Here is a 14,383-nt window from a genome sequence, read left to right as displayed (position 1 = left end):
ATCGGGCGTAATCGAAACTCATATTCTAGAATTATGATGTTTTCCTTCAGTCTAAATGCTTTATGGATAACCATGTAATGGCCATTTATATCATTGGTTATTATTATTAGGTTCTTTACTTCTCTCATAAATAATGAAGAATATCGAAGTTTTATTTATTTAAGTTTAAATCCAAGTAATCTAAGGTTCCGTAATACATAGCGTTAGATATATTTGAAGGGCTTGTAAAGCTATAACTATATATATATATACACACACATACGTCCCATGTTTATAGTAATAAGGTTTATATGTGATATCCCATAATTATATTGCAAAAAAAATCACGAACTTAATGTGTTAAGCAGAGGGGTGAAGTTCGTCTCTAGTTCGTATCTCCTATTATTTGTAATAAATGTTTTTACGTGACCTGTGCTGTGTACGAGGTCAATGGGCGGAGCGACGCGGGGCGCGACGGGTGACGCAAGCGAGTTTGTTCTAAGAACAATGCGTAACAGAAGTGACAGACAAAACTGCGCATCCAAGTACACGTCATTACCATTATATTTTAATTTATTTTTATTGGAACGAAGTTCCTTACGGCAGGCTTGACATTTGACTGGGCGACCGAACTGAAAAAAATGTGATACTAAAACCGTTAGAAAAATATATAACGGAAGTGGCGTAATATCAGTCACACGACTGTGTAATATGACGTTTGTAAAACTAAAATATTACTAGTAAGCTTTTTTTAAATTATTTATGTAATTTTATACTGTCGACAAAAATAAATAGACACATGTTTTTTTTATTTCACTCAATAGTTTGAATTATTATTATTTTGTTGGATTAATTTTATTTTACGGTATTTGTTATTTTCTATAATTCTAAATTTCCTAAATACTTTTATGTACTTAATTAAAACCAATCAAAAAAAAAAAAAAAAAAATCAAGAACTAGAAAATATATATAAAATTCAACATTTTTTATTTTTGAATTGTGTTGTTTCTATACTGTCCGAAGGAACTTCGTTCCTACCTGGTGTCCCATGACACCACATAATTTTTTAGATGTAATATGGCTATAATTGCATTATCTCAAAACTGATATATTATAAGTACACAATTTTATTAATAAATTGGGTACTTATAAACCACGTTAGCAAAAATGTTGTTAATGTAAGAAGTTTTAATCGCTATAATTCTCAGAGAGTGACAAAACTGGCATATATATAACATCGCTATTAATTTCCTGGTACTCATTATTTGTACGTCATAGCGTTTTGTTTACTCGTAATTGTTTGATGCTACGGTGAATTTGTCAATAAGAACATTGACATTTAAATTTTTGTTCCTGAAAACAATTACCAAGATGAAGCAATATGAGATTTTTATTACTTTTTTTTTCGAAGAAAGGTGACATTAGCTTATTAAGCGCACGTGTTACGCCAAGCTTCCCACTGAACAAACATATAACTGCTCTTATTATTTTACAAACATGCAATGTGATACTAACTAGAAAGTACTATATAAATTCGCAATTTTGTGTATTATTTATTATTATATACTTTATTTCACTCAAAAATACATGTAAAAACACAAAATAATAATAAGGTTTATGGCAAAGGTGGACTTATCTTACACCTGTATGGCCAATACAAATGTTTGTCATGTGCGGGGATCGAACCCGCAACAATCCATGGCTGTAACCGTTGCGCCAACGCGTATATATATATATATATATATATATATATATATATATATATATATATATATATATATATATATATATATATATATATATATATATATATATATAAAGGTTTTTAGTTTCATTGTTCTATTATATATATTTTTATATATAAATGTATATTGACTACAATAATAAATTATACACAATACATCTATCTAATATATTATATATCTATCTATAAACAACTTGATAAATTTTAAATGAAAGACAAAACATCATAGCATAAAGTACTGATGTAAAAATTGCTTGACATAATTATTTTCATTAAGACGATAAATAATATTTATTTAGTGACTAGCTGTGCCCGCGACTTCGTCCGCGTGGTACCTATTAAGAAAAAATCTTGTTCAGCTCGCAGAATTTTCTATACATATAATAAAATGGTAGGAAAGTCAAAACTGTACATTGAATATTATTTTACAAGAATACTTGAGGTGTGATCTACAATCGATACCGAAGTCAAAAATATAGTTTTAGAATTTTTGTCTGTTTGTCTGTATGTATGTCCGGGATAAACTCTAAAAGTACCGCATGGATTTACTTCAAATTTGGCACGAATATTTTTAAGAAGTCGGGTCAACATATAGGCTACATATTATCATGCTATCACCTACCGGGAACGAGCAGTGAACTTTAATTTCCTCAACGCATTCTGTAACAACGTGTAATCTAACGACGCATATTTGAATGTTGTTGTTATTATGTTAATAACCATGCTATATAAGCTAGCTTCACACTATAATAATCACGCAATATAAGTAACTGAGCCGATAAACATAATTAAATGACTATAAGTAGACAAGACAATTTTAAAGCAGCGCCATCTATGAGATTTTTCTGTAGATATGAAATGTAAAGAAGAAACGGGTAAATGAATGTTATTTTAAAAGGTATAATCGTAGGTATTTTTGGTGCTGTATAGCGTTCACGCATACGACGTCGCGGGCAGCAGCTAGTAAAATAAATAAATTTATAAATAATCATACACGGTACATATACCAAAACAATTTTTTTACAGTTTTTGTCTGTCTTTCTGTCTGTTTGTTCCGGTTAATCTCTGAAATGGCTAGCTGATGTACTAAGGAGTAACTTAAGCTACTTTTATTTTAGAAATTTATTTATTTTATAACTCTACGAACTGAAAAATAAATTTTTTGTTAAATTCCATGTGGATGAAGTCGCGGGCACAGCTAGTATATATATAGAGTACACAATATTTAAACACAAAACAAATCAGCATTTTTACATCTCAAGTTTTATTATTTTCTTGGAAAAACATTTGAATGTAATAAAAGTTTTATCTGGGTATAGAAAGTTTGCTGTGATACCACTACCACCCATCAAGTCCGTAATATACTTAGGTCCTGTTTAACCAGTTATGGATATAACTATTTGACGAATGACGGTATTCAACAGATAAAAGTTTTTGATATAATATTATGCTTTTTTACCATCTAATTCCACTATACTTATGAGAAATTTGTTATATATAAAAGCTGTAGTTTATTGAGGAATAGAGGAGAAACAGGTCTTATACACACTGTTAGTCTATTCGGAACTTATTTGCAGGATAAACTGTATCCACAACATTACATACATTGTGTTTTACATAGTCGCATTTATATTACACCAATTATCTAGACGTGTGTTTTAACAGCCAAAAATGATTATAAATGTTAATTATTTTTGTGACGGAGGTCAAATCGACAGGTGAATGAATACCTACAATTTTAATACCAGTTGCCTTGTTTGGATATCTGCTACCGATAACTGAAATACTTGTGAGTTGGTGACGTGCCTAGTCCGAGGGTCCTTGTTATTAAAATTTTTTAGGGGCCCTATATTTTTAATCATCTAGGATATTATCTAAAACGAGGGTTATGGTCCACATTAAACGAAAGCAACTACATAAACAAAATATTAGATACATTTATATTGCGAGTAACATTTTATACACGGTGAATCGTGGTTTCTATCTAACTAACGGAATTAACGTTATTGATCAATTTATATCATTACAAGCGACCCGCCCCGGCTTCACACGGTTGCAAAAACTATCAGTGTTCCTCTACTATATTATGCAATATAAACCTTCATCTGGAATCGCTCTCTTTACTAAAGAAAACCGCATCAAAATCCGTTGCGTAGTTTTAAAGATTGAAACATACAGACAGCTGGAAGCGACTTTGTTTTATACTGTGTTGATGAACATACAGTTGATGAGAGTTTGTCAGTAACAATTAAATAAAATGTTATAAGGTTATTAACATTAAGAATAAAACTGCATCATGCGATATAATGTTTACTGCACGTACACATTGTTACCGACTTATAGGAGGGAGGTTTTTAAAACTGATTTTATACTTTTTTAACCGATTTAAATAAAGAAGGAAGAGGTACTCAATTCGATTGTATTTATTTTTTCTTTTTTTTATGTACCTTACTTCAGATCTTTTGATTGGGTGAGTTTCATTTAGTCCTATTTAAATCTAATGGAGATCTGACAAGTACTTTTTGAGTAATTTCTAATAATGCGTAGTTACTTGACCATTTTTTCGCCGACCATCGTTGTATTCCACCTCATAACTTTTTAATGGATGGACCGATTTCGATGATTCTTCTTGTTAATCGATAACTGGTGCTTTTCGCATAGTTTCATTTAAATTTTAACGAGATCTGATTAGATATCAGATACTTGAGTAATCTTTGAGAACGCGTATTTCTTTGACTATTTTTTCGTCTCATCATCATCATTTCAGCCTATTGCAATCCACTGCTGGACATAGGCCTCCACAAGTTGGCGCCAAAAATGGCGTGAACTCATGTGTATAATATAGTATACATATATAACTCATGTGTATAATATGTGTATAATAGTTACCACGCTGGGCAGGCGGGTTGGTGACCGCAAGGCTGGCTTTGTCGCACCTAAGACGCTGCTGCCCGTCTTCAGGCTGCATATTTCAAAGCCAGCAGTTGGATGGTTATTCCGCCATCGGTCGTCTTTATATGTTCCAAGGTGGTAGTGGAACTGTGTTATCTTTTAGTTATCTCTTACGAAACCCACGGGAAGAGAGGGGGTGGCTAGATTCTTTAATGCCGTAGTATTTTTTCGTCTACCGACGTTGTATTATTTGTCCATGTAATTGAAGTGGGTTTTTTTTTCCATTTGCGGGCAAACACAATTACAGTTGTGGTAACGTTATCGCTGTTATTATCCGATTTTAATAAATGTTTTGTTTTAATATCCACTATAATATAGTATAGTATAGTAGTTTAGTAACAAGTCCTCTTATATATATGGATTCTATTTCATATTATTTATAATTTTGTAAAATTTATTTTAATATATACAATTAATTGTATATTATAATAGAGTTACTAGAATATAGAATTGCTTAATTCATTAAATAAGACTGCAAGCCCGTTCTACACAGTATCTTTGAAGCTAGGTTAAGAGAAGCGGTTATTTACTTGTACCTACTTATCTAAATGGCAATATTATGTTTGAATCAGCAGTGGCCGACCCAACTGCTTACAAGTATTGACGTCAGAATGTACCCCCTAGTTTAGTATATATATGACTATGTAAATGTTACAGTGTAATTAAAATGATAACTATAAATCACATAAGTCGACTGACAAACATTTATATTCAATAAAGTATAGCTAGGTAACAAATATATATATAATAAATATACAAATGTATGAATAAATACACAAATTATTACACCTATGTTAATTACTCTACAAAGATAATTATGTAGAATTAAAGGATCAAAATTCATACATGCATATCTGAAATGTAACAAACTAAATACATATTGCATAACAATAAAAAAATATAACGCTATGTTAATTTGTGATAGTAAAGAAATAAATGTTATGTTTTTGTCTCGGTTAATACCTTTCTCACGTTTGCGAATCTTAAAGCAAATATTTCTAAGAACGGAGCACTTGAGGAACAAAATATCTACACACATTGTTTAAAAACAGCGGGATAGCGAAGCTACTTTCTCCAACTGAAGGAAATTGCGCAAAAACTCATTGTGTGGCGTCATTTATAGGTGGCGTAGCATATTACAACAAATCCTTCGATATATAAAATAATCGCAGTTGAGGAGGATTAATAGTTCCGGAATGTTTGTCGATAACAATATGAATCAATGAATTACAGAATAATATACAAAAACAATCATGAATACCCACATACAACCTACCACAACTTAGGTAGTCACCTACTTTTGTTTTAAAATTTTGAATACACTGTATAATTATAAGTTTTACTGTAGGATTTATATTATAATTAGTGTAAAAAATATAATAGTATAATAGCTTAAAGTAAACTATATATTTTGATGTGAGCAATAATACCTGTCTACAACATTTATTGAACGTACGAGTGGCGCCGTTTGTGTCTGATGAAGATCAATCAAGCAATAAATTTATGGTTATTAACTGATTATATACGTACACGTACACAGTATTTTGTTCGATAATTAAGAGTATATGTGGTCAAACTATATTATATATATCATGAATACAATTTAATTTTTTCAAAATATTTAGTTTTTACTATTCTACATATTATAATAAAAATGCAACTGGCAGCTGTCTGTACATGGAAGGTACAACTATTTTGGGGGACTTTATTGACGTTATTGTATGCAAAACAATATTTTTTGGATTTTTTGTCTGTATGTTTATGTGCACTACGCCAATCACAATAAGCTAATCTTAGAAACGGCTTTATTAATTCTAATGCAATTTTCACTGATGTTACTTTTACAAGCCTCATTTGCCATTTAGAATTCGCGATAAAAAGTAGTAGTCGCGATATAAGTAGTAGAATTTGTGATAAAAAGTTGTAATGATTTCGAGAACAACGTAAAAACATTCATGTCCTATCTCTAATGACATAATTATCAACACCCAGCCTAAACCGATTGTGATATAAACTTTGAGAGGATAGTTGTTTTATATTTTAAACATTATTTAAGAAAAGATTTTTCGAAATCCATATTTTAATGTGTATAGGTGTATAACGGTTTATATAGGGTTTTTTTAATATGTATAAAATGTTTTTATATGTATGGCAAGTCTGTCATTTTCGAAGTCAGAAATGTTTTTTTGTACTACTATTAAGAATGAGTATATTTACATTTGTATATATCAACGTTTTTGGAAATTCTACACTAAAAAGGCGTGAAATCTAGTCATTTTGATGTTGAAAATAATATCAATTTGTATGCGAGCAAATCCGCGAGGATCAGTTAGTAGATAAAAGTAATAATATTGTTAATGATAAAATATTGCAGGTATATTAATTACGTACGTCTTTTTTATTGTAGGTAATAAGGTTCATAAAACAAAATTCACAATCATTATAATTCGAATCTTATGATTATATGTGATAATAGATTATTACCCAGTTAAGGATTATATTACTCCTCTTGTAATATTTTAAAGCACGTGCCTAAAAGTAAAAAAAAAAAAAACAATTTAAGGTTAACAAGCGAAGAAATTATATACAATATATTGTTAAATTTCGTTATATCTAAACTGACTAAAATAGAATAATTACTATATTAATTAATGTGGAGATTTCTTTTAACGTAATTAACGTAGCGAGTAATTATCAAAGTTTGCATAAATAAAGAATAAATAGCTATTCACAATTTTATTTAACAAAACGTTTCATGGACATCAGACAGACCAATTTTATGACATACTAGCGACCCGCCCCGGCTTCGCACGGGTGCAATGCTGATACTAAATATACTACAGAATGTCTTTATTTATAGTGTGAAGTTAGCTTATAGTACGGTTATTATTAACATAATAAGAACAACATTCAAATATGCGTCGTTAGATTACGCGTTGTTACAGAATGCGTTGAAGAAATAAAGGTTCACTGCTCGCACCCCGTTAGGTTATATATATGGTATAGCGTGATAATATGTAGCCTATATGTTGACCCGACTTCTTAATAATATTCGTGCCAAATTTGAAGTAAATCCATGCAGTACTTTTTGAGTTTATCCCGGACATACATATAGACAAACAGACAAACAAACAAAAATTCTAAAAACCATATTTTTGGCTTCGGTATCGATTGTTGATCACACCCCAAGTATTCTTTTAAAAAAAATATTCAATGTACAGTTTTGACTTTCCTACCATTTTATTATATGTATAGATTATGATCATTAATGGTTAAAATGAAAATAGTTTAGTGGCCCAAGTACGTTTTAGACTTTTTTTCATTTTTCAAAATTGGTTCAGAGTTGGTATAATCTAACCTAACGTCATATTAGTTAAACAAAATGGATATTTTTTTTGTCATAAAGACTGGTGATCTGTAATATTTTTTAGGGGTTTCGAGTTATTTTTGGGGGTGCTAACACTAGTATACTGTTACTAATGTCATCAGTCATCAGAACGTAATCTGAAATAATCAGTCATCAGAACGTCATCAGTCATCTGAACAGATTCTGTTCGTCTCTTATACGACTCTACGAAAAGATGATAGGTATATTAAAATACTAGCTGACCCCGCAAACGTTTTGCCATATATGTTATAAACTCTCCTAATACCCCTCCCCCTTATAACTTAGATGTATGAAAAATACAATCAAATTGAGAACCTAATCCTTTTTTGCAATTCTGTTAAAAATAGATGTTGGCCAATTCTCAGACCTACCCGATATGCACACAAAATTTAATAAAAATCGGTCCAGCCGTTTCAGAGGAGTATGATAAACTAACATTGTGACACGAGAATTTTATATATAAGATTAACCAAATGCTGTGGCTGTAAATAGAACAAAATTAAGGAGCAACTATACAAGAGACTAGTGTTCTTTTTGTGTATGTACACTTCACACACATCAGAAGTGAAACTTCTAAAAAGTAGCCTACGAGAGATATTTTCACTGAGAATATAAAATGTAATGTATACTGATATTATGTATAAATGTAAATCTGTGTAATGTATTCTATCCCATTTTCATTATGTGCGCACGTACTTTTTGTGTTATTCAGAACACGTATAAATAATAATAAATGTAATTAAGATTGGAATTATCCAATTATTGGTTATGTAATTTAGGTATTATACCTAAATTACATAACCAATAATCTTAAAACGACCGTCATCAGCTCTTTTATCCCAAGGAAATACGGAAACTTTTGGACTATGCACGTTATACTTTTGAATCAATTTCGATGTTTGTTGTTTTTGTAATTTCAAGGTCTAAATATATTTTTTTTAATTTTACATAGTTAAAATTCTGACCCTCAAATCAAATCCCTAAAATTAATATTGATTTTGAAATAGTATTTTGTCAAATTTTAAACGTAATGAAAAAGTTTTGTTAGCTTTTTGTTGATTGCGTTACTATTTTATTCCTAATAATATTAATATGATATGAACCACTGTCTGAAATTCGAAGTCGATCTGTTTCTTAGTTATAAACTCTGAAGTGAAGAACTCCTCAAACTGATTGCTTAATTCGGTCACCATGTAGTGCATCCACCAAATTTCCTGATAAAAGACATATCAGCATACTTGCACACACACAAATATACACAGAAACACAAACATACACACCTACACAACCACACAACAAAACATATACCAACACACACTTACATACACGCACACACAAATACATATTGGTAACTCTTAGTTGAAATCATGCAGACATATCTGTTACAAAATTACTATTTTATTTCATTTTTTTTTTGTTTGTTTTTTGTTTTTTATTATTTCACTCTTAACCTACTTAATATTAAAAATTATGTATGTTATCTTTTGTAGAATGTAATGTAACTTTATAATCTATAATGTAACTTTGAACTCTGAACAACTCGTGGCAAACTAATGAAAAGTAAAAATTGTAGAATTCTTGGGAGGCAAATCTCTTCTCCTTAATACAGATAGCTCAGCTACCTAGCTAGGAGAAGTAGAGATCAAAATAGTAATTGCTTTCAAATTAAACCTAGAAACTGATTGTTCCTTTTTTGTCACTTGTTACTTGAATATGTTGTGTAAATACGGAAATAAATAAATAAATAAAAACTAGTCTTTGATATACATACATATATGTATTGCACTTATATAAAATATATCTATCATAGAGGTACGTCGTAGTTATCTGATTTAAGATTGAGTGCTACATTGATTATATCATAATTGTTTTAGTAATAGAAGTATATATTAGAAATTATGCATAATATAATGTTACATATAATAAATTAAATGTATTTTAGTGCGGGGTTCGAAACAATATAGTATAGCAGCTTTGTATGATTGTTGGATGTTAATTTACTTAGTATTATTTAGGTGTTATTTCGGTAACATGCTCGTGCTAAATTTATTCTGTTGCTATTATATTGTATATTGAGTCGTTGGTATTCGTGACTGTAATATTATTTCCTTGTATTTATAACCTAACGGGATCACATATACATTTATATTTGATATATATGTGCATCACACCCTTTGGGGAGGTCTCCCCGTGATCACGACTATTCAAACATTGTCGATTTCGATAGTTATAGGGATATCAACAAAACAATAAGCGTGGTAAGCACCCGAACAAATATTTTAAATACGATAGCGTTATGTTCGTTTCATCATACTATTGTCGATGTTGGAATGTTTGTCTTTTGAGATTTGGTATTCTATACCTGCGACTTGATATAAAAAAAAAATCCGCTTAATTTTGTGTACAACGGTCCTATTAGGGTCATTATACACATTTCAAACGTAATGTAATCGACCCTTTTTTGAAATAAATTATCACCAGCGATAAAAAATGGATTGTCTACGATAGCGTTAATCGAAAAAGATCTTGGACCAAGCTTGATGAACCAGCATAAATAATATAAGAAGCTGAGATACATCAAAAACAAAAAAAAAAAAAAACATGCTGTCAATTTGGTGAGATTACAAAGGTGTTTAGTATTTTGAGCTGTTTGCAAACAACTAAATGTTTACTGCCAATAGCTTGTAAAATTGGAAGCGGCAATTGAAAAGAAAAGGCCATAATTGGAAAATTGAATTAAAAAGATTGTTTTCCATCAAGATAATGGCAAGCCTCACTCTTCTTTAGCAACGCGTACGAAACTATTTCAGCGTGGCTGGGGAGTGATGCCGTAACTACAGCCCTGACCTTGCACCATCGGACATCATATATTTCGAAGTTTACAAAATTTCTTAAATGGTAAAAAAATCAGTGATACCGATGACTTCAAATTGCGCTTTGTTGAATTTTTTTTTGTGCGCGGTTAAGGACCAGAAATTCTATGACCGCGGGACCATGAGGCAACCAGAAAGGTGGAACATGGTCATGGAACAAACAGAAGGCATTCATTATTTAAAGTAGATTTTTTGTATAGAGAAAAAGCAAGTTTTATTTTACAGCTATATATAACTGAGTTGAAGTATAAAAAATAAATGAACGTAGAGTTATTTTGATTATTTTTTTGTTCTACTGAATATAAAAGTGACCATAAACTCTAAATAAAGGAATGTTACGTACAAAGAATTTGGATACGACTGTAACATTGAAGCCGAATTGAGTAAGCGTGAAAAAAGTGGTTACCGATAACATTATGGCTGTGCGTGAATGTGTCGCCGAACGTGAATAGAGTATGATAAATTAGTTTATGGTATCTATTCAAAATAAAATGAGTATAATGGGTATAAGAATATATAACTAAATTATTTAAGGCTAATTATGTATTTAATGTTAATGTAGTAATTTTAAAGTTTATTTCTACTATTTATATAAATTCTATAGATAAAGACAAATAGGTACAATGGTTGATTGTAATAATTTAAAATGAAATAAAGTGTAGCAATTCTCAAAAAAAGTCATAAAATGTTATTTTTATGTTGAATATACGCCTGCATAATGTAATATTTACAATTACCAGAATACTCTCTCCGGCAATATCATATCGGGTATCTGGCAGCCCTACAAATACCTGCGCACGGTGCTTCTTAGAAAATGGGATTGCCTTTTCAATAACTTACTGTGTGGCTGTGTGACTGGTGGGCCTTTGTTTTTAACTTTAAACATACTATTAAACGAGATTACAACATGGACTGTTACTAAAAGACACTTTTTATTTAAATTAAGAAACAGATGTGATGCGATTATACTCAGTATTCAGTTCACAATTCTGTGAGCAAAGAAGTGTATTGTTAATTATTTATACTTTATAGCAAGCTTTTTGTATGCATACTCCTATATATTCTATTCATAAGGATAAGTAGGTAGAAATGGCGATAGATGAATTTGTGAAGAAGTTGATAGCAGTTTTTAACCGACTTTCAAAAAAGAGAAGGTTTTCAATTCGATTGTATTTTTAATTGTATTTTATCTTAGAAATTTTGACTGGGTGGACCGATTTTGATGATTTTTTTTTAATCGAAAGGCGGTGCGTATCACGTGGTTCCGTTTAAATTTAATTGAGATCTGACAAGTACTTTTTGAGCTATATCTAATAATGCGACTTGCTAGACTATTTTTTCGACGACCTACGTTATATTCTACCGTATAACTTTTCACTGGATGTACTGATTTTGATGATTCTTGTTTTAATCGAAAGCTGATGCTTGTTTTGTTGTTCCCTTCGAATTTGATTGAGATCTGATGACTATTTTTTGAGTAATATTTGATAACGCGTATTTACTTGACTATTTGTTCGTCTACCGTCTAACGTACCTAACGTTGTATTACTTGTCGATGTACTTAGGTAATTGAAATCGTTTTTTTTTTCGTTTTCAATTATGTATAAGTGACTACATTTTTTAAAGTGTGAATCTAAAGCATACCAGTACTACTTGTTTTTTAAATAATAGTTTAAAATATTCATAGCATTTTTCACGTGTAAATGGAATTTATACATGTGACATGCGATGCAGCTTAAAATAAAGTTTTTAAATAAAGTATACCTATTTGCATTTTTATATTATTCTTATCTCTATCAAAGACTTATAAAAAATTCATTATCTACTTTTAAGATATAAAAACTGGTTAAGTCGTTAAAGCAAAAACATACATTATCTAAACACCATTCCTCTTAGAAAGTTTTAAAATTTAATCCATCAAAGCAGTGTTTTATCACAGTCTGAAATTAAAAAAAATGTGTTGTGCTTCTTAGATTGTATCATTTTAATCGTAAATAATAAAAATTTAAATATTGTATTTGAAATTGACTAGCTTCCACCCAATTAGTGAAATAGTACAATCTGTTGGATATAATTAAGGATTTTTAACCGACTTCCAATTTAATCGAAAGGTGGTGTGTGGAGGTTCTCAATTCGACTGTATTTTTTTTTATGTATGAACATATTACATCAGAACTTTTGACCGTGTGGACCGATTTCGACAATTTTTTTTTAATCGAAAGGTGGTGTGTGCTAATTGGTCCCATTTAAATTTATTTGAGATCTAACAACTACTTTTCGAGCTATATCTAATAATGCGTTTTTACTTGACGCTTTTTTCGTCGACCTACCTTGTATTATACCGCATAACTTTCTACTGGATGTACCGATTTTGATAATACTTTTTTGTTGGAAAGGAGATATCCCTAGTTTGGTATCATGATAAGGAAACCAGGATCTGATGATGGGATCCTAGAGAAATTGATGGAAATTCTTGAAAATCCGCATTAACTTTTTACTGGGTGTACCGATTTTGATAATTCTTTTTTTGTTGGAAAGAAGATATACTTAGTTTAGTATCACGATAAGGAAACCAGGATCCGATAATGGGATCCCAGAGAAATCGAGGGAACTTCTTGAAAACCCGCAATAACTTTTTATTAGGTGTACCGATTTTAATAATTTTTAATTTAATCGAAAGCTGATGTTTGTCATGTGGTCACATATAAATTTCATTGAGATCTGATAACTACTTTTTGGGTAATCTTTGATAACGCGCAGTTACTTGAGTATTTTTTCGTCGATCTACGTTGTATTACTCGTCGATGTAATTGAAGTCGGTTTTTTGTCGTTTGCGAGCAAACGCAATTATTAAGTACCGCAAATGACATCTACGTATAACTAGCATTTAAAAACATCAATATTTTTTCTTTAATGGGTTAAAGCACGTGATATGTACGTAGATATCAAAAAATCCACATAATCGCTTATAAATAAATTGAATGGATATTTGCGTTGTTAAATAATCGCAACGATTAAAACTCGACACGTTTCATCTAGTGTCGAGGGACAAGCATGCGAGACTTTTGTTTGCGATAAACGTGACCGAAACTTAGTTATGTTCTGCTCCTATCTTCATGGAAGCACATAGAATTATGGAGACGTGTCCTGTATGTTTTAAACACGATCAGAGTTGAATACGAAATGTTTACGAAACACATGGTTGACGCCAACAAACACATACACACACGAGATAGGTTAGAAAATAAACTTACCACAGAGTGCTGTTCCATATTCCTTCCAATGTGAACGAGTTTTTGCAGTCATCGTGATTTATAATTATTACTATCAGACTATATATGATCAACTGGGTGATTTGGAATGAGATTTTCTTGAGCACTATTTTTAAATAATAAAAATCTAAATATAATATTAAGAACCCATGGTTATGAATTTTAAATAATAACA

General features: G+C 30.6%; 1 protein-coding gene across 1 annotated transcript in view; it reads right to left on the bottom strand.

Moving 5' to 3' along the window:
• Positions 1-14,383, bottom strand: part of LOC123656027 (facilitated trehalose transporter Tret1-like) — a 24,155-nt gene extending 9,772 nt beyond the window's left edge. Inside the window, exon 1 of the mRNA XM_045591751.1 lies at positions 14,191-14,383. Within this exon, the coding sequence (XP_045447707.1) occupies positions 14,191-14,242 (52 nt within the window). The 5' untranslated portion in view covers positions 14,243-14,383. The remainder of the gene's footprint in view (positions 1-14,190) is intronic.

Source organism: Melitaea cinxia, chromosome 1 (genome assembly GCF_905220565.1).
Source record: "Melitaea cinxia chromosome 1, ilMelCinx1.1, whole genome shotgun sequence".
Lineage (NCBI taxonomy): Eukaryota > Metazoa > Arthropoda > Insecta > Lepidoptera > Nymphalidae > Melitaea > Melitaea cinxia.
The sequence above is the reverse complement of the archived record's forward strand: the minus strand, read 5'-3'. Positions and strand labels throughout refer to the sequence as shown.